The 22931-nt window shown below is 32.3% G+C and overlaps 1 protein-coding gene across 1 annotated transcript in view; it reads right to left on the bottom strand.

The window, feature by feature from the left end:
* The window catches only part of LOC107442137 (uncharacterized), a 133679-nt gene continuing 110748 nt past the window's right edge, over positions 1 to 22931 (bottom strand). Inside the window, exons 7-12 of the mRNA XM_043047815.2 lie at positions 20144 to 20362; positions 17557 to 17727; positions 14170 to 14417; positions 9169 to 9435; positions 6410 to 6541; positions 1 to 3008 (exon numbers count right to left, since the gene is read on the bottom strand). Coding sequence (XP_042903749.1) covers positions 2145 to 3008; positions 6410 to 6541; positions 9169 to 9435; positions 14170 to 14417; positions 17557 to 17727; positions 20144 to 20362 — 1901 coding nt within the window. The 3' untranslated portion in view covers positions 1 to 2144. The remainder of the gene's footprint in view (positions 3009 to 6409; positions 6542 to 9168; positions 9436 to 14169; positions 14418 to 17556; positions 17728 to 20143; positions 20363 to 22931) is intronic.

Raw genomic sequence — 22931 nt, 5'->3', positions numbered from 1 at the left:
TGTTCCAAAATGTTCATTCTATTTTTATCCAGAAATTAATTTTTTAATTAATTAAAAAAAATATTTTAACTATCAATAATTAATTACTTGTCTATTACTATTCAAAATTATAAGTTTATATAATAAAAAAAAATATTTCAAGTTCATTTAATGTCAATCATAATTGGAAAATATTGCAGACCATTTACAGTTATTACTGTTATAAAGTTTTTGTATTTTGATTATTGTAAAAATCCTTAAAATACCCTATTTGTAAAATATTTAGCCTAATATGCAATAGTTATCATGAAATTTATATTTTGTTTTATCAACTGGATTTTATCCTATCCATGCTGGCAGCTGTGCACAGTCTTGAAGCAAATACTTTTAAAATTAGTGCGATACCGTTTCGAATTATAAATTTAGAATGATAATGACACTTGGACTAGTTAAGTAATTTAATCAACAATTAAACATCAATGATATTTTAATATTCAATTAGAAGTTAGCATTATAATAAAATCACTAAAATGGCTCAGAACCTTACGCATCTATCACAGAAATATATGTATCAAATGGTGCCCAAACTCCTGACCAGGTTTCAAGAGAATTAAGTTAACACTTCAGATTAAGTCGTGGGTCATAAACTTTTCAGAGAAAGCAAAGATCTATTACTTGTCAATTTATTTTTTAAAAAAATTAAGGCCCTAGGTAATTACGTTGAAAGAAAGAGTCTCTTTAGGCTCACTAACAGGCGACTAAAGGTTGCGCGATTTTTCCCCTCTCCACATTTATCCTCACTTCGTCACCATGGTTACGAAATATATTGCATTTTTCCCCGTGGCGACTGTACGTTTTACTAAGAAGCAGGAACATACTGACGTGGGGAAGAAACAAAATTTGCGGATACCATGGTAACGGAAAGTGGGGAAGTTTTGTAATTTTTAGCTTATTCTATTTACTAACTATATAATGTTCAACGTTAACCCACTGCTGGTTCTGCACTTAAAAAGTCGTATTTTAACGCCAGTCTTCTCTGCATAGCAAACCCGGTTTTTCCATTCTATTAGATAGGGAAATAGTGTATTGTGGTGAAACATTCGCACATTTTCTAAACCCTTAGTGGGTTAAGCTGCTACACTTTATCACATTGAGGAGCCGGAATCGGCTATACTGCGTAAAACACGGGAAATAAAGTACACATTATATTTGACGTGCAACGCAATGGTAAATTTGTTTTGCAAACAAGAACAATGGTTTTAAGTGAAGCTACTTTGAAAAGAGTTCCTTGCTTTCAATTTTTATAAAATATTTTACCTGGTATGCAATCACTCTGTTTTCATATTCAATTCCTTTCAAAAGAAAACCTCGTATAGAAAAGTGTTAGTATACAAATCACACCAAACTTCAAATAATATTTACAAAAATTCTTGGAATTTCTATTGTTTTTACAAGTATAAGGATTTACAAGGGATAACTCTGCGATGTTTAGGGGAAATTACTTCTTTGAATATTCTGGGTTGCAAAGCAACCATCAAGTAAAATCTATTTTGACGGGAAAAGTTAAGAATTTTATCTAACTTTTTACAGTGTCGTAGCGAGAAAAAAAATGAATTTGATAAAATTTCCCTTAAACATCCCATTTATATTACAAAATTTCCCCTAAACAGCCCATTTATACAACAAAATTTCCCCTAAACATTTCAGTGTTAAATTATGTATTATCAACTCTAGTAACATATAAACTAAGAAAACTATCTTAACGAAAAATAGATATTCGATTGTGTAATTTTTGTTTTTTTTACACTAAGAGCAATTAAACAGTAGTTATGCAAAATGTAGCAAACACACGTGTAAATTTTTGTCTAAAATATGAGGTATTAGTCTTTTTAAAATGAAGACTTTTAAGAATAAAAGTTCATCCCATCGAAATTCTTCTAACAAAAGAACGTATTGATTTAAAGCAAGATCTTAATTTGTTGAGAGTCTGTCGTGCTTTCAATTATGTTCAACCGCACTGATGGATAAATATTGGCTTACTAATCAATTGTATTGGACTAGTTATTGGCATTAATTTCGATTCATAAGTAGTAGCTACTAATTTATAGCTTATCCCCTGAAAAATACAGTTTTTGACTGTAAAAACAGCCCACTCGATGTTTGTTTCATTCGGTCTCGACTGGTTTCGGTGGTGGCTCCAGCTGTGGCGGTGGAGTATTAGATTCGGTCGCCAAGCTGAGCAAATTTTCAACGTCGTTGGGTCCTGGAATGATTAGGGTCTTGGCAAAACCCGCCACACTATTGGGGGTTTTGATTGTGACATTGGTACTATTGCCAGTTGATACTGGAGAAACAGTCATTGACAGCGTGGACACGGAATTACTGTCGACTGATGTTTCTTGAGCAGTACTGTAATGTTCCGATGAATCGGAATCGTTCCCATTTACCAACTTCTCTGTGACCCCTTCCTCTGCTTGTGGTACTTCTTTACTGGTGAAAATAGGTTTGTACAAAGCCTGGACTGATATTTTATCCAAACCAAACCTATTGCTGTCATCTGTAGTGACGGTCTTGGACATCCTCCAACTTGGATCGAGGGCTGGATGGGTACTGGCTGGAGGAGGACTGGGTAGTTTTTCGAAATTAGTCAGATCTGGTTTGATGACTGGAATGCTTATGGTGACGGGGGAGAACACTGAATTCGTGGTGATCTTGGTGGTGTGCTTATTGGATGATTCTTCATCCGTCTGTTTGGCAGATGCTAAGTAGGGCACATCATCCAATGAATCGTCATCTTTCAAGAAACCTTTGACCTCGATGACCTTTCGTATGGGTGTAGAAGTCTCAAATTCAACAGTTTCTTCGATAGCTGAAGCGTCTATGTCTGCTACGGTGGTGCTTTTCTTCGTTGTTCCATCGCTTTCAGCGACGATTGCAAGAGGGACCGAATCATCATCAACGGAGGACGTTTTGAGTTCGTCGTCGTGCAGTCGGCCATTCGTCAGCCCCAGTACTTCATCTAAGCCATTCTAGAAAATGAATTAGAACGAATTACGGATAAGTTAGAGTTTTAAAAAGGAAATTTAAAAAAAATTGGTATTGGATGTTCCACAACCTCGGTTTATTTTTCAGGAAACTTGAAGATTCCGTTGTTAAAGAACCTCTCAGGTTCTGTGGTGAAATCCTTTATTACTCGAGTTTTTATCCCTATAAATTATTTAGGAAATTTTGCAACGTAATGATCAAAGTAGCTATAGATCTGAGGGTCTGGTGAATAGAGTGAGTAGGATGGAATATTCTAAATGAGCCCTGAACAACCTTTGTGAATTGCCAAAGACATGAGGTCACGTGTGAAATATGACCCTATCCAATTTTAATTCACTTACTGTTTGTAATTTGTCGATTTGAGAGCAATACTTTTTTACTTCTATTTACACACATATAATTTTTTTTTCAGTCACTCTGATATATTCAAGCCCCAAACCTGTCCATATGCCAACTACCAAAAATAAACTTGAACTTTCCAGAAAACACAATGATTTGTGTATTAAAAGTAGAAGGAAACATGTTAAATAGAAAATGAAGTGAAACGAATAATGAAACTAACAAGAGTATTAGTACGTCTCTTAAAATATTTTTGAAAATAAAATAAAACGCATGACTCATTATAGCTGCTAATTGGTAAGATTTTTTCGGATTTTTTTATTGCGACTGAAAATTTGCTTTAATCTAGAGCTCGAGTCTAAACCAAATAATAGTAACTCGATAACTAAATTTCTTTAATTTTATTTTGGTATCATAAGGAAAAATCTTCCTTAAGTAAAAATATAATAATATAAAGTCAGAGTCAAGTAATTAAAATTGAACGAAAATTAGTGAAATGAAGACATTCGTTAGAAATTACGCTGAATAAAATTTTACAAATATCTATATACAGTAGTGTATCAGCCATAATGCTATTTTTATTATTTCTCTTTAGCTTAAAATAGTTACAGTAAAATTAAAAACGGTTTTTTTTTCAGAAAAAATATACATATATATTAAAATAGCAAGTAAGGTTCTTTTACATATTCTTTTTATATTAACAATTTTCGCTCCTTCAAACGCTTGTTTGTATAACAAAAAGGTTAACAGTAGCTCATTATTCCATTTTAGAAACACAAACTTGAAATGAAATGTTTTAAACCAAATTTAGAAAAAAACCGTGATTTATTTTCGATTCTTTTTTTTTAAATTACCGACGTTGAACAGTCCATCCGATTCATAGTTTACAACTATAAATGTTCAACTCCGCAGCCTTGTAATTAACCCAACTCAGAAGACTAGGGAACTCCTGGACCTACCAGTGAGACAAACTAGCCTTAGAGAAGGACATTTTGATGGAATTAAGCCGCATTTGTGTTACATGGGGGGGGGAACCAAGAAAACCTCCATGGTAAGCCTAACGGCAAAAGGATTCTGATCCATAATTCGTCTACCACTATGGATATTTTACGTTAGCACTGTGGTTGATGCGAGACGGTGTCAAAATTCGTATCTACTATACACGGCTGGGACCCGAACCTGGCTGACTTCACTGGGAAACGAACTCTCTAGCCCCTGAGCCACCGTGACTCTTTCGAAAAAATTGTAGTGATTGTATTTTGTACAAAAATGAGCTTCTCAGATATTAACTAAAAAATTGCACATTAGGAGGTTAAAACTAATATTTCAGGTAAGATATTCTTCCAAACTCTCTAGAGAGTAATAATAAAAGAAAATGTGATGTTAATCATGTATTTTTTTTTAAACTTCTACATCATTTTATTGTCTTACTATTATTATTTAACCTTTTTAATCATGATTTATATGTAGAACTTTTTTTGAACTGCCTATGTACAGTCCGCAAAAAAAAAAACGAATCNGGATCCTCCTCAGGGATGTTTCCCAGACCGTCGCCAATAGCCTATTGTGCAGCTCTAGTGCGACGTAAATGAACTACAACAACAACAACATTAGAAATTACGCTGGATAAAATTTTAAAAAAATATATGCAGTAGTGTATCAGTCATAATGCTATTTTTATTATTTCTCTTTAGCTTAAAATAGTTGCAGTATAATTAAAAACGTTTTTTTTTTCAAATTATACATACATATTAAAATAGCAAGTAAGATTCTTTTACATATTCTTTTTATCTCAACAATTTTTGCTCTTTCAAAAGCTTGTTTGTATAATAAAAAAGTTAACAGTAGCTCATTATTTCATTTTAGAAACACAAGCATGAAATGAAATGTTTTAAACCAAATTTGGAAAAAATCGTGATTTTTTTTTTCGATTTTTTTTTAAATTACCGACGTTGAACAGCCGAACCGATTCATAGTTTACAACTATCAATGTTCAACTCCGCAGCCTTGTAATTAACACAACTCAGAAGATTAGGGAACTCCTGGACCAAGCATTGAGACCAACTAGCCTTAGAGAAGGACATTTTGATGGAATTAAGCCGCATTTGTGTTACATGGGGTGGAAAACCACGAAAACCTCCATGGTAAGCCTAACGACAAAAGGATTCTGACCCATAATTCGTCTACCACTATGGATATTTTACGTTAGCACTGTGGTTGATACGAGACGGTGTCAAAATTCGTATCTACCATACAGGGCTGGGACTCGAACCTGGCTGACCTCACTGGGAAGCGAACTCTCTAGCCCCTGAGCCACAGTGACTCTTTCGAAAAAATTGTAGTGATTGTATTTTGTACAGAAATGAGCTTCTCAGATATTAACTGAACAATTGCACATTAGGAGGTTAAAGCTAATATTTCAGGTAAGATATTCTTACAAACTCTCTAGAGAGTAATAATAAAAAAAAAATGTGATGTTAATCATGTATTTTTTTTAAACTTCTACATCATTTTATTGTCTTACTATTATTATTTAACCCTTTTAATCATGATTTTTATGTAGACCTTTTTTTAGACTGTCCATGTACACATCGAAAAAAAAAACATTTAAAAAGTATTCAATAATTTAAATGTTTTCTTATTGTGATAAAGAGCTTCGCATATTTATTTATTTATTTTGAGCTCTTTTGTTCTTTCCCCACTCTTGTGACTGATATTTAAGGAATTAAAAAACGTCTATAAATCCTACGAACCAATATTCAGGATGGCAGTATTCAAAACATCAAAACAAGTTTCATTCTCAGAAGAAACTATAAGGCTTTTCTATCAATTCGTCTTTCGCTCCCTTTCAGTTTCATTCAAAAATCATTAATTTTCATGGTTTTTACTAACTCTTCCCTCGATAATAATTCACCACATTTTGACAGCGTTTTTTCTTACATAATGTATATATTTTTCTTTATATTGTTTAAAAGGATATAAAAATATTTATTAAGAGTGGTCATTACGAACCACTCTAGAATTGAGATAAAGATTTTTTACTTACATCCCATCTTTTGAGACCGACTATTTCTGCTGTATCATTCGAGTCACTCTCACGGTCTTCGCCAAAATCTTCGAATGTTGGCGCTTTTAACACTTTCTTTTGCTTTCCAAGATTTTCACCAGGTAGACTTTGCTGTAAATACAATTGGAAATTAGATGCAATAGCTGATTCTTGTAACCAATGAGTTTACAAATAAACGGTCAATATATTCCTTTTATTTACTCTGTTTTGAAATAAAAATAAATGTAAACCAAAATGACTGCCGAAAATTCCTTTTAGTTTGATACTCTAACAAGTATATATTCTAAATTTAGTTTAAAATCGTACTTTCGTTTAAATTATTTAATTTCAAATTCATACTAAAATTTATTATATCGTTCGCAGTCAAAAGGAGGATCATGGAGGTTAAGGCTCCCCGATTTGATGACCAACGGCATGGTTGTGGTAATAACTGCGCACAGACCACCTTTACTTCCCAGACAAGCTGGTACTCATCGATCTATAGCTGGGTGGGCTTCAAGCAGCCACTGGGGATCGATCCCCAGTTCTTTATAGATGAGTGCCTTAACCACTGAGCTATCGTGACTCGGTTTGTAGTTCTTATTTTTTTATGTCGTCTGATCATATCATTTTTTACGAATATAAATGCTAATTTTAAAATAGTAAATGCAAAAAAATCGAAGTAATTGGATTTTTGATCCCACACTTTTTTAGTTTAATTAATAATAGTACTTATAAAAATCGCGTTATTAGATAGTTCAAACTTAAGGATGGTCTTCTAATTCATGGTTCAGGCATGACATTACTTGCAGGAATCATTGTAATCTGCAGGATTCAGTGTTTAATTAATAATGCTAATAAAAATTCCATTATTCGATAATTCAAACTTAAAGCCGTTCTTCCAATACATGGTTCAGGTATAGTATTAGTTATTATTTTATAACCATTGTTCAACAGCCGACCCAATTTTTGGGTTTACGACTACTAATGTTCAACTCGGTAGCCTTGTAATTTTGAACCCAATCCAGAAGACAAGGGAACTCCTGGATCAAGTATTGGGAGAAATTTGCCTTCGTGGAGGACTTTTTGATGGAACTAACCCACATTTGCTTTGCATGGAGAGGAAGACCACGAGAAACTCCCACGGTTAGCCTGACGGCAAGGGGACTCTAACCCATGATCCGTCAACCATTGAGAATATTTCACGTCAGAACTGTGGTAGATGGAAGCCGGATGCGGAATTCGTATCGACTGGGATTCGAACCCGGTTCGCCTCATTGGAAGGCGAACGCTCTATCTCCTGAGCCATCACGGCTCTATATGGATGGTTGATCGTGCAAAGCGAAGCAGAGATGGCGCTAGGGGTTAAAATTCGTCGTAAGATTTCCGGGTTACCACTTTCGATTGATTTTTACGCCTAAGTTGGAAAAGACATGACATCCAATATTGTTATAGCTGTAGTTATTACGATATAACGCGTTATTTCAATTCAAATTTCACTGAAACAAATGAGTTCGGAAGACTCCACCAGCATGCTATGATGCTATACAAAAAAAGTATTTTAAACCAATGTAGCCAATAAGGGATAACACTCAAAACATGGCAAGCTTTATTTATGTTGTGATATTCATTTTCTGAAATTTTTTTTAGGCTCACAATCTGTGAGAATTTAAAAATTACAGAAAACTCTTATGAACGGTAAAATTAAGGGTAAATTTTTAAAAAAAATTACAGTAATAAAACATCCTAGAACATTAAGTCTGTTCACACATCGCCTCGCAAACGTATCATAAGCAAAAGGATAAACCTGAATTTTTATAAATTTCTTCCGGTATTAGGATGCTTTTTATTGCTTACATTTGGTCAGCCCTCCATATAATGTTTAATTTGTTAAATCCTCTAACTGCTTCGAATAGCATTTGGCACTATTTCCTCTTAATTAACCCATGAGTTTTTAAATCTAAAATATTGTAGATTAAATCAATAATTTTGGAAATGCAAATTTAAACTCAATGCGTGGGCAAGGCCGGGATACCCCGGTTGGTAGGGCAGGGGGCTCATGTCCAAGGGGTCGTGGGTTCAATCCCCGCCGGCAGAAGACTCCCCGTGTAGTAAATGGAAACTGATGCACGCTAAAGTCACAAATTCTTCCATGCTCACCTAACAAATCGTACTTCTGGGGGTACCTGATCCAGGAATTTCCTTGTCTTCTGGATTGGTTCAAAATTACAAGGCTACGGAGTTGAACATTAGTAGTCGTAAACCCAAAATTTAGTCGACTGTTCAACGATGGTTTTAAAATAAACTAAATTCGTGGATAGGGATAGCCTGGTTGGACTCACTTTCGTGAGAATAGGAGTTCGAATCCTGCTGGTCAATGGCTCCCCGTGTAGTAAATGATGACTGATGCACGCTAAACTTGTCGAGTCACAAAGTCTTTCATGTTCCCATCACAAATTATACCGCTGAGTGTATTGAATTGGAGATTGATCGTTCTCTGGTACAGGTCAAAATTACGATCTGTGGGTGAGTGAATGGGTCCGCCTTATAAAACGGATGTGGCAGAAGATCCCCATAGATGGCGCCACTTGAAAACATGAACAATCGCACCTCCTCTGCCTTAATGGTCGACGATAAAAACAACAAACTAAATACGTTTTGCAAATCCTCGATTGATGGAGTACTATATTGTTAATAATCACACTGGTATTACAGTATTGCATTGTATAAATGTAGTGCTTCAATCAAATGAAATATACCTGTAAGTCAAGGGATACAGCTCTTTCTAAAATGGCCGACGATATGGATGTTTTCTTGTTGGCTTCGTGATCTAATTTAGTGAGATCTCCGAGAGACGATGCTTTTCTCTTCTCAGGACTGGATGGTTCTTCAATCCTTGAAGCACTCACAATCGAAGAATTATCCGAAGATTCCAAATCTACATCAGGAACTCTCAATTCAGATGCGAATTCCGGTTTCGATTCCGTTTCCATTCCAAAAACAGGCTGTTCCGGATGCGAATCAGTCTGAAAATCAAAAGAATACATACATTTTTAAAATGTATAAACATATACAATAGGAGAGAACATTTTGATTTTCCTCCTTCATTATGGGAAATATAGCTAGGTACCAGAAAGAATTAAATAAAATAATTTTGAATTGCCCATTATTTGCTGGTATATAGAACCCATATAATAAAATAAAAATCCAAAACAAAACCAAAGAATGAGTAAATGGTAAAATGAAAAAATATTTTTTTTAAAAAATTAAGAAATAATATTTTTTTTTTTTTAAAAATTAAAAAAAAAAATTTTTTTTGTAAGGCAAATTAACAAATAACAATAAACAAATTAACGAAAAGATATCATCTCGATGCCAGCTCACACGATTATATCCAAAAATTGGATGATTATATATTTATATAAATATTACTGATTATTCGAAAAGTCTATATTTAGCAAATAAACAGACGGTAGAAAAAGTTTTTTGAAAAAATAGAAGCCCTCACTGAGTTTTTTTAACTGGTCTACACACTAATCCGTATGCCAATCACTTTCTGTGCAAAATACCAACAGTGTCTTACCGAGTAACCAGGCAACACCATAATCCGAACTTAGGTCGGAAACTAAAGTTCTATGAATTGCGGTAGGCTGATAAATATTTATCTTTAGTTTTGCTGCATATTTATTTAACCGTTATTTAACTAACGAAACGGGTCGAGATAACTTGGTTGGTAGGGCGTTAGGCCTATGTCTGAGAGGTCGCGAGTTCGATCCTCTCTGACCAAAGACACCCCGTGTACAAAATGGTGACTGGTGCACGCTGAATCTGTCAGGATGACAAAGTCTTCCATGTTCCCATAACAAATCATATCTCTGGGGGTGCTGGATTGGAGATAGATCGTGCTCCGGTTCAGGTCAAAATTACGATCTGTGGATGGTGTGTGAATGTGTCCTCTCTGTAAAACGGGCAGTGATGTATGTGTGTAGCAGAAATCTGTTCTTGGCCATAGATGGCGCCACTGGAAAACAAGAGGAAGCGCATCTCTCTCCCTTAAAATTGACTTGTTAGTATTGACCAGTTGCATACGGCAGCAATAACAAAAGAAACAAATCGCAAACAAAAATAACACCCATTTTAATGCTGACCCTTTGATGCAAAATTTTTATTATACATATTTTTCATACTTTTTTCACTGTTTTGTATTAATTTAGGTTCAAATAAGTAAAAAATATTATATTGTGCATTTTATGGTTATGAAATACAGCATGAAACACTGATATCGTTTTCTACGTTAAAAGTGCAATCTTTCAAACACGGTTCACTTCCAAACAATAACTTTTCAAATTTGCAGTTATTTAGATCAAAGAGAAAAAGCTATTCATCTTTGAAATTTCTTTAATTTACAAAATTAATTATTCAAAAAAATTTTGAATATGAACAAAAAAAAAAAAAAAACTCTTTTTTTTCAAGAAATTTTTTTATTTTTTTGATTTTACATTTTAGTACAAATATAATTCCGATAATCTAACATATTTTTTATAATTAAAAAATACCAAAAGAAGTTTTTTCTTATAACTAGAGTGTCATTAAAAAATATATGTAAGATACACCGGTGTCCCATTTCGGTCAAAGGTTAATAATGGGAGTTTGAGAAAAAAGGACAAAAAGAGTAATAAAAAAACAATAGAATGGAAATTTTAAATAAATTTCAAAATAGAGTGATTTTTTTCCTCATCTAAAAATAAGTGAAATATATTTTTATCCTAAAAAAATAGATGTAGGTAGAAAGGATACATTTTCAAAATTTTAAATCTGAATGAAAGTTTCGGTTGGGTAGACAAATTGAAAAAAAAGTTACAGGTCGAACAGAGCAAAATTAACAGTCACCACCAGCCATTGGTCGACTAAATATAACAAATGGCGATAAAAAACAGTCTACCAGTCGCCACTTTTCTTGCCTTCAATTTATGAGCAGCTTTTTTAATTATGTTTTTAAAAAATATAGATTTATAATAAATACTTCATTATGCTCTAAAAATTATTTCATTTCAAGCTTGTTTCCTAAAATGTTTCTACATTTAAGAAATGAACACTGTAATATTCACTGTTAGAAATTTCTCGGATAAAACGGCTAAATAACAATTTATTTAATTACTATTGTACCCTATTCAAACAAAACAGTCAAATAGTCATTAATAAGGTGGTATTCAAATAGTTAACTGTGAGAAAAACCGTTTATGAACTGCTTTCACCTAACTGATTGAACAACCGCAATTTCATAAGATCAACTAGGCCAGGGATGACGAACCAATGGCACGCGTGCCATTTATGACACGCGACACAATATTTTGGGCACTCCACAGATCACAATTGTTGTTACACTATTAATTGTTATTACACAAATGTTATTACGCTATGAAGCATATGTAACAATTAAATTAAAATTCACAAAAAACAAACANAAAAAAAAAAAAAAAAAAAAAAAAAAAAAAAAAAAAAAAAAAAAAAAAAAAAAAAATAGAATAAAAAAATTTCAAAATAGAGTGATTTCTTTTCTCATCTAAAGAAAAAGTGAAATATGTTTTTCGCCTAAAAAAATAGATGTAGGTAGAAAGGATACATTTTAAAAATTGCAGAGCAGCTTTTTTAATGATATTTTTTAGTAAATATGGATTTATTATAAAATATTTCATTATACTCTAAAAATTATTTCATTTCACGCCTGTTTCCTAAAATGTTTCTACATTTAAGAAATGAACATTGTAAAATTCACTGTTAGGAAGTTCTCTGATAAAACGGTTATTGTTATTTCATTGTTATTTTACCCTATTCAAACAAAACAGTCAAATAACCGTAAATAAGATGGTATTCAAACAGTTAACTGTGAGAAAAACCATTTTTAAACTGCTTTCACCTGATATAATTGAACAACCGCAATTTTATCAGATCCCTCTTAATGAAGCCACTTAGTTCCTTTTATAGCCGAGAAGGCTAATCTCACGGCCGTTACGGGGGCTTGTCCCATCGTTGACACGACAATATCCCCCATTTCTTTTCACTCTTGAATAGTTTCCAGTGTCCTGCATTTTCTAATTTTTGGCCTTTGACTATTAGAATACGATAATCTCATTCACGCATAGATGGCAGCACCATAAAACCGCGTAACACAAAAAAGTCTAGTATTTCCCATCTCTTAGAAAGAAACATATAAACTAATTAAATCACATTAAGCGGTTTTGATGAAACACAACTCAACCACAACGTATCTCCAACGCCTAGTTAAATTTCTTTTAGACGGTTTTAAAATCTTAAAATAATGCTAGTTGTAAATGGTGAAAAAAATCGTATAGTTTTGTATTCACAGGACAGATTGCTGACGGTTATTTTACCTTAATTTTAGAATGAGAATTCTGACAGTGTGGAAAAAGCTTTAAAAGATTTGCTTTACATTATCAAAAGTTTTTTTAATTGTTTAAAATTTTCAGTTTTTGAAAAAGTGTCCACCTGTTTTTAAAAGTTTATTTTGGTAAAAAAGCTGCAACTAGCCACGGGTAGAGTGCCTAGAGTAAAAGAGTGTGCACAAGGGAGAAACGATTCCTGATTGGTGGAAAGAAAAACTTTACCGCCGGAGGCGAGAGTGGAAAATTCGCCATTGGAATTACACGGAGTGAAAATTATCTGACTAAAAAAAATTTATATTCTGCATTAATAAATGCATGTAATAAGTTCATTACTTACTTTTTTTCAATAAGAAACTTCACAGTTACAGCAAATGTTAAAATTATGGCTGAAAATTTGAATAGTTGTTAGTTATTCGAATTTATCCTTATTATCACTTACTTGCGTGCTTATAAAGTTATGTTTATCTCATTGTAGAGAGAACAAGGTGATGAAATAACTAATGGTTAGATAAGAATAAATGTATTTACTTTTAATACACATAATTTCTATCTAAATTACTTATAAATTTTAAGATTTGAGCATCTTTATCAAAACTTCAGAAGTGCAAAGTTTGGCGATATTACTTTGACATGTTGGCGCGTTACAATGTTCGCTTTACAATGTTACAATGCGCGTTACAAAGTAGCATTTGTTTACTTTTCGTTACCAACTGTTTAAAATTCTAGTTTGTTTTAAATTTCAACTAATTATGGAAATTTTTGTTTACAATTTGTTGAAATAAACAATACCTTTTCAGGTGAATATGCGATTATTTTTTCCTGAAAAAGTAATAAATAATAGTAAATTATATAATTTGTTTTATTAATTACTATTTCTGAAATAAATGGCATAATCATTATTAATTTTTATATTTTATTTAAGGCATTTATTAAAAACTGAAATCTTTTCATAAGTCTTTTTTTTTTTTTTTTCCATTGACGTTAATTTTTTAACAATTTCAGATGCTCGACTATGTTTCTTAAAAAATCTGTAATATCGCATGTGCTTTCCAATCTTAAAGTTTATATTATTGATACTTTAGTATATACTCTTAGAATAACAGAACCTTCAGAACAACACCAAATGAGCGAGTGGCGCCAATTTCGGTGTATCATCTGGCAACCCCCTTGGACAAAAATATGACGGTAGCGCATGCGCTCTTGGATATTGTCATCACTCTTTTCAATACAGGCACTCTAGCCACGGGATAGTAGCAAAATGTCCTAATTTTGCCCTGTAACGGTTCTATGACGATGCATATAACTTTTTGATCATTTTATCTATATTTAGCAATGAGCGTGAAATGTTTATTTTACCGTTATATCCGGGGGTTGATCATCCGCCCTGTGTACCACAGCGGAAGTTTCTGTTTTAGTGGAGACGACAGGTGGGGGTGCAGGGGCTTTCCTTTTAGGGGTGCACATTTTTCGAGGTGGGGCTGTTGGCTTATGGGCGTCTCCTTCCGGTTCCGTCACTTTTTCTACGGCAGACTGAGGCATAACTGTGTCCTCCACTTGTTTCGAAATTGTATTTGCTTCCTTTGTAACTGCAACCTCACCTACATCTGATAAAAAAAAATTATCAGGAATTACATAATGTTAAATACATTGTTTCATTTCAGTTTACACTCTATTATACACTTTGTATTTGAGATTATATAATTTGAGTATTTTACTTAAAAAAATATGATACTTTGCACTTGATGGAGATACAACTATAACTTTAATATTTCAGACTAAAATGTACTATCTTTGTATATTTGAGACACTTAATGAAACTAAAACTTTGAACTAATATATAAGTTTTATTTATTAATATTGCAAAATTTTTTATTAAATATTTTAATTTAAATTTAGTTAGAAGAACGTAGAACATGTTAAAATAAATGTATGTAATTTATTTATTATGTATATTTTGTTATAAAATACAAAATTATGTGAAGAGTGCTTTGAAATATAAAATATAAAGTTGCTAACGGAAAATGGAAAAATAAAGGTGAGAAATCATTTTTGTTTTTTTCATTCACGTCTGGCAAGTCCTGAAAATGGGCATCAATTTTTGAGCACAAAAAACATGTCGACTGTTATTTCAAATTTATATATTTTTGAAACGAAGGATGTCTTTAATCAAGTAACAGATATGTTTTCATTTATTAATATGCATAATTTTTATTAAATATTTTAATTTATATTTAGTTTGAAACATATGGAACATTGTAAAATAAATATATATAATTTATTTATTATATATAATTTATTTATTATATATAATTTTTCTGATGTATTTGAATTTATTTTGAAACACAAGTGTAATAATGTAAAAACGAATACAAAATGTTTTTATTTATGAAGCATAATTTTTTATGATTTTAAATTTAACTACAAGCACTTAGCATTATGTAGGGTTTTTTTATAATCTTTTTACGAAGTATTTTAAGTTTAACTCGAAGCATGTAGAATAAGGTGAATATCTAAACATATTTTTAGTTGCTAATATGCATAATTTTTAAAAAAAATTCTAGTTCAAATTTACTTTGAAGTATGTAGAACATTGTAAGAATAAATGTATGTAGAATGTAATTATATAGAATTTAGTTAGAAACATGTAGAATAATGTTAAAAATGAATACATATATTTTTATTAACTACGCAATCCAGACATGAATCACGGGAAAAAAGCACCGGAAAAAAATTTTGGACCAAAGAGCACCAAAAAAAGCACCCGAAAAAAGAACAACTCATTTATGTAACCTCCGATTTCATTTGGGCCATTTAACTTAATTAAATAATTATTCGATCATAATTAAATATTTTTTAAAAAAATTATTAGAACACAAAGTTTAATTTGTAGTTGATAGAACGGAACTTTTAATGCTTGCTATGTTTATAATATGTTTTTAATTGTAAATACATTTATATAATGTATAATAGCAATATTATAAATAGTTTACCTACTCATAGATTAAATCTTTTGATAAATTAAAAATAATAATAAAAGTGATTACAATAAGTGTAATTAGTGAAATTTAGAACAATTTTAGAATTTCTGAAGAGTACTGATCAATTTGTTAAATTGAACGAAGTAGTGAGGATTCTTTTCCGGTTAGCTATAAACTAATCCTTTTTAATTTATTTTTACAGAAATATCTAATTAAGTTCAGAGAACTATTTAATTGCATTAAGTTCGGGTTCTACGAATTGAGTTGGTCGTTACATTTATATAATAACACTGGGAAACAAAACTTTTTTTCTATTACATAATTTTTAGCAATTCTTCGATGTTTAGCATCGCTGATTTCAAACCTGCAATCATTTACTCTCTCCAAATTTTTTTAATGACATTTTTTGCCGAAATGTAAAAGTTTAAAAACGTTATATATGGCAGGGAGTCAGATAAATGTTGCGACAAACTTCTAGGGGAGTTAGGGCAGATCATCAGGATTAATATTGCAAACCCATGCTCGGAAACATCGCCATAAGCAGTTAGGGGCGCTTCCCCTATTATGAACTGTTTCTTCGGGTGCTTCTGAACAAGTCATAATAGGTAATAATCCCTGCCACGTATGACGACAATTTTGAGCATGATTTTCTGTGCAGTTTCAGTTTCGATGATGTGCCTTAACTCCCTTAGAAGTTTGTCGCAACATTTATGCAACCTTCTGTTATACATAATGTTTTTACACTGGTACATTTCAGCGTAAAAACAGACTAAAAATATCATTTTGAAATAAAAAATCTGTAGCTTTAGGAGCAAAACAAATTTTAGATTTGAAATCCGTGTAACCGAATTAGGCGATACTACAGAAATATTTTCCCTAGTGTAATAAATTTTACTTTATAACCAACATTGAACAGCATACCCAATTCTAAGATTACGACTATCAGTGTTCAACTCTGTAGCCTTATAATTTTGAACCCAATCCAGAAGACAAGGGAGCTCCTGGACCGCAAGGGGATTCTTACCCATGATCCGTTATCACTGAAGAAATGTTACATCACATATTACAACTGAATGCTACACTGAAGAAATGTTACACGGTCAGTGCGAGCTGAGGGCAACATTCGTATCAGTTACCGCTGGGATTCGAACCTGGGTCACCTCATTGGGAGACGAACTATCACCTGAGCCACCGCTGCTCCCATTTTATAACCGTCGGTGAACAGTCGACCCAATTTTTTACTACTAATGTCACTCTGTAGCCTTGTAATTTTGAACCCAATCCAAAAGACAAGAGAAATCTAGTATCAAGTGTTGGGAGAAATTGTCTTCTTGGAGGACTTTTTGATGGAACTAACTCGCATTTGCGTTACATGGAGAGGAAGACCACGAAAACCTCCCACGGTTAGCCTGATGGCAAGGGGACTCTAATCCATGATCTGCCAACCACTGTGGATACTTTACGTTAGCACTGTGGTCGGTGCGAGCCAGGGGCAGAATTCAAATCGACCAGCCAGATCAGACTAGGATTCGAACCCAGCTCATCTCATTAGAACAAGAACGATATTATACCCTGATCTACCACTGCTCTCATTCTAATTAATGAAATGATTCTTTTCCGGTGATTTTTCCGGTTTTTTTTTCTGAAGCTTTTGTTTACGGTGCTCTTTTTATCCCGCCTACCTTCAAATATTTACTTACGAAACCTTTTTTTATTGAAAAAAATCACATAGGTTTTCCTCTTTATTTAATTTAAATGAACGTACTGTTGTTATCTGTGTTGTCTTGTACTTCCGTTGAATCTCTAATAGGCTTAACGGGATGAGTTATTTTCGTTTGAGAGATAGGAGCTTCAGTTTGGACATTAATTTGTTCTACTCGGAATCTGGAGCTTTTCACCTCTTTTTTGATGCATGGTGCTTCTTCTATGGTGGATGCTGAAAAATGATATAGTAGATACTAAATGAATAAAATAATTAAATATTTAATCCTTCATATATTAACACCTCTGATTTGAAACGAAAAAGTCAATACATTAGAATGGCTAATACATTTTAAACACTTGAAAAATAATTATGAAACATTTACTTCATAAAATTAAAAATTAATATAAAAAAAATGGCTTGTTGCATTTTTACAGCATTATGCAAAATAACGAAATATTGATGATTTCATTTCTGTATCTAAAAAATAACATAAAGATTCAAAAATTTCAATTAAATTCGATTCAGTCATAATTCAAAAATTTTAGATTCATATCTCTGAAACAAACGAGTGCATCTTTGTTAGCAACAAATTGAACTTCAATTCGAAAAATTACCTCTTATCGCCATGTACAATAAAAACAGTTAAACAATATGCGTCGAAATAGTAATAGTAATAGTTGCCGAAATCGTCTTTCGAAATTCGTTCGTGGTAAAAAGCATATGCTTTTTGTATTTGTTGCAGATATGTAACACGGTGACATAAAATGTAAAAGTCAGAAAAAGAATAAAAAATTTGAAACTCTAAAAAAAAAAAGCTTACGGTTATTTTCTCTTACTCCCACTAAATATGCGGTAAGTTACAGCTACAAAATTATAGTTGAATACACTTAGCAATAGTGTTTATTTTCTTTACTATATTACAGTACGCAATTAATAAGTTTTTTTTCTTCTTTTTTTTGGTTTTACACCTGTATTAGACTTTTTAAATTGATATTTCTCGCGAACTATTCACCCAATTACCTCCACCCCTTAAAATCATGTACACAAAATTATGTATTTTAGCATTCATCGGAAGTATTGAATCGGCAAAAAAGTAATTTCGGTTTTTTTAGTGTAAAATAAAACTTAACTTTTTCCTTAAAAAATGAACTTTAATCAGTCTAATATCTTCCAATTCTGTTCAATGATTTTTTTGGCATCTTTTTAGTAACTTCATGATCCTGACTTATAAAAGTCCTTAATAGCAAAAAAAAATTAACCAAGTGTGAATTGAGATGACAGTTATTTCTGAAATTTTTACCAGTTAAAAAGCTTTGTAAACTTTGAAATAAATAGTACTCCGATGGCTCAAAGTCGGGGCTAAATCGAGGAATAGCTCAACCCGACCAAGCTCAAATGATTTTGTACGTGTTACCAAAGATGTGTGAGATTCCTTTGCGATTCTCTATATAGTCCCGACCTTGCACCATCGGATTATTTCGAAGTATTTCAAAGTTTACAAAACTTTTTAATTGGTAAAAATTTCAATAATAACGATGATCTCAATTCACACTCAGTTGAGTTTTTTGCTGATAAGGACCAGAAGTTCTATGGGTACAGGATCATGAAATTACGAAAAAGATGGCGAAAGATAATTGAACAGAAATGGAAGAAGCTTGATTGATTAAAGTTCATTTTTCTATAGTAAAAACTGAGTTTTATTTCACACTAAAATCCCAAAATTACTTTCTTGCAAACCCCATATTTTTCGTTTTCGATTCATTCACCCTCTTAATGATTCCCACTAATTATTAAGTAAGTATTATCTTAAGTGTTTAACTCAAAATATGAAGATCTTTATCAGAAATGCTTGATTTTTGAACTAATTGACATGTGGATATGAACTTATATTGAAATGTTTCTAGTACTTTTTGGTACTACATGAATAATTATTTGAGAATCCTCTTATGGAAGTTGCAATTTAATTTTCAATAAGTTGGTGTACTACTTTTCGAGTTACTTTCAATTTATCTCAATTATAGTTCAATTTATTCACCTACTAAATGATTAGCCCTTATCTTACTTACTACATCTTGAGTGTTTAACTCAAAATATGATTTTTTTTTAAAATCATAAATGCTCCTTTTTTTAATTAATTGACTGTCGATAAGTATTTATATTTAAATATGTTTCTAGTACTTTTTGGTTCAACATCAACAATTATTTCAGAATCCTTCTATGGAAGTTGTAATTCAATTTTTCAATAAGTTGGTGTACTAATTTTAGAGTTAATTTCAATTTATTTCAATTATACTTTAATATATTCACCTGCTTAATGATTCCTTTTAATTATTTAGTACATCTTACGTGTTAACTCAAAATATGAAGATTTTTTTTTAAATCATAAATACACATTTTTTTGAACTAATTGACCATAGATAAGAGTTTGTATTAAACTTCTGTTTCCAGTACTTTTGATATGGTACTACATAATCAATTATGTGAAAATTATTCTATGGAGATTTTAATTAGATTTTTAAGTAAGTAGGTATACTACTTTAAGATCATGATTTTTCAACAAGTACGCTATTGTGAAAGTTACTTTTAATTGATATTTTCAAAGCAGTATTTTTTGAACACCCTGTATTTTACAAATGAAATTTCTTACCGGGAGCTGTGCTCTCACGAAGTGGAGTTACAGATACAGTTTTTCCTTTGGAGTCACAACTGGAAGTACTAGAATTTCGACTACCTTTACTATTTGTAGCAGACTTATTTACCGAATCATCAGCTACCTTAGCAACACTGATTCGATTTTTCATAGGTGTGTGGCCAGTTTCTATACTTTGAGATCGTTTGGGGGTCGTGCAGGAATCTTTCTGAATTCCTAAAATACAGATAAATAAATCAAACTATAAATAAACACAGATAAATGATCAAACTGCAAATAAAAATTTTAAACGTTTGGTATCGAAAATCAGGCCGGAATTTAAATACACCGTCTACATATATAATAGAAATTAGTATTCAATAAATTACTACCGAATGCGAATCAAATAATAAATCATTGACAGTATAGGGATTAATTATATGACTCCGTCAACCTTCATATATCAAAAGGTACCTCCAGATTGGGTGAAGTTAATATGTCTTATATACTAGTGAATTGGTATTTAAGATTTATAGTGGTAGTTACGCCACATTAATTCCCTTCTAGAATTTTATCTGTTGTAGAATTCGATTAACAAATGCTACTAGCTGATTAATATTTTTTTATTTATTCATTGGCCGGGATAATATTAGTTAGTTCAACGAATTTTTGAGAGCTATTTAATTTGAACCATTCATCGATGTTGGCGAGTTCATATCACGTTAAGTGGTATAATTATGAACATAACGGTATCAACTGAAAAAAAGCCTGACTTCTTTCAGTTGAAACAGCCATCAGATGCAGCCTCGATCGTAATAAAGTTGCCATTTATATCTGGTAATAAATTAGGTCTTTGTTCGAGAGCATCATTTAGAAGAGGATTTCCCAAATTCTGTGAAGATGTGTCAAAAACAATATGCAATTTCATATTACCATCTTTGATGGTGGGAGGGTATGGTTAGAACCGAGAAAAAATTTTTGTGCAAAACCGTAGGACAATCATATTTGTACAGTACAGAACCCGTTATCCGGAAATCAGAAAACCAAAAAACCGGAACGAAATTCGATAAATTTTCCCGCTATTTTTTAAAAAAAAATTTTTTTCCTCATAAGATTTTAGGATTTTTCTTTCTTTTTTGAAAGATGTTTACCATACCATCATTTTAGAAATAATCATTACTGTATTACTTCATCGTTTTTTCTTCTTTTTAAGATTATTTCCTAATATTTTTTTTTTAGTTGGGTTTAACAATAAAAAAAAGTGCTTTTTGTAGCGATTCAGAAAACCGGAAAAATCAGTTATCCGGAATAGCGATGGTCCCGATCGTTCCGGATAATCGGTTCCCTACTGTAGTAAGAAAATTAGTACACAATTGAATTGAAGCGGCGATTAATAGTCACAATATACGAAATTGATGACCAAATTGAAGTGTTGACACAAAAACATTTCTTCGTAGGTCAGAAATTAGCTTCGTTTCCGACCAACTTTAAGATGGCACAAGTCTCTACTGCATTTTGAGAGATATGTTTAAAAAATATTTATTAGACTTAAAAAGCCACCCAGAAAGCGTTTAACCTTAGGGCAACCTTGTGTCGAGATTTTGTTTTTATTGTCCCGAAAATGTTTGTACTAAAAACCTTTTTTCAATAAAGCAAAAATATTGCTTATTCAAACCTTTCATCCTAAAAGGATTAAAAATTATTTTTTAAAGCTTTTTTAAAAAGTATTGTCATTTAGGTAAAATGGTCACTTAGGTCCAAAATGGCGTTTTAGTTGACGTCACACTAGCGATAGAATCAAACTGCATTGTCCATTAAAATGTCATGACAAGGTGGATTTTAGCTGAGTATACAAGACGTTGCGAAAAGATACCTTACAATTATCTAGATTTAAGATTATTTTACCTTAAGACTAGCTTTGTTCAAGGATTTTTTCACGCTTAGACAACCTCGATTTAAGGTTTTTATATAGAAGGTTGTTTTCCAAAGTTTTGGATTAGGGTAATGTGCCTAGAATAGAGCAGATTGTCACAGATCTTGTTTCAAGATTAAAAGGTTTACACGTAAACCGCATTAAAAACCTTTTCAGGTTTACATTAAAAGGTTTTTGCTGAGTGAAAATAAACCTTATTTTGCTATCTGGGTATCATGAAGTTAGAAACACAAGAAAACTACTTAAGATAAACGAGGGAGATATAGTACTTCATCAGGAAGAACTTCGTTCTCGCCAAATATGTAAGAAATCTGTGTGGGTTTGGTTACTGTGTGGTTTTGAGGTGTGGGGAAGAGATCTTGTAGCGTCCACTACAACTGGCTATTCCCTTGAAGACAGACCAGGGTGAGGGGGTGTCGAGAATCCTTAAATCCAGAATTGCATAAGTATTCACTGAACAAGGATTATTAGCATTAAATGAAGTTCTTATGGGTGAAAGTGAGACTGTTCTATACTTAATATAGCTGAAAAATTACGTTTTGATTTCTTTTCTTCTTTTTTTGAGACACTAAATTAATTTGTTGACACTAAATTAATTGACACTATTTGTAATAGCGTTCTTATTCTTTGCGTTATTTAAAATAAATGCTATGTTGTGATCTAAGCTTTCCAATTTTCATTTACGAATCACACAACACAGCAATAGCCAAAGCAAAGGCCGGGATAGCCTGGTCGGTAGGGCGCTGGGCCCATATCCAAGAGGTCGTGGGTTCGATCCTCGCCGGCCGAAGACTCCCCGTGTAGTAAATGGTGACTGATGCACGTTAAATCTGTCGAGTCTCAAAGTCCTCCATGTTCCCACAACAAATCAAT

This window comes from Parasteatoda tepidariorum, chromosome 10, assembly GCF_043381705.1.
Source record: "Parasteatoda tepidariorum isolate YZ-2023 chromosome 10, CAS_Ptep_4.0, whole genome shotgun sequence".
Classification (NCBI taxonomy): domain Eukaryota; kingdom Metazoa; phylum Arthropoda; class Arachnida; order Araneae; family Theridiidae; genus Parasteatoda; species Parasteatoda tepidariorum.
This window is presented reverse-complemented; position numbering and strand designations above follow the sequence as displayed.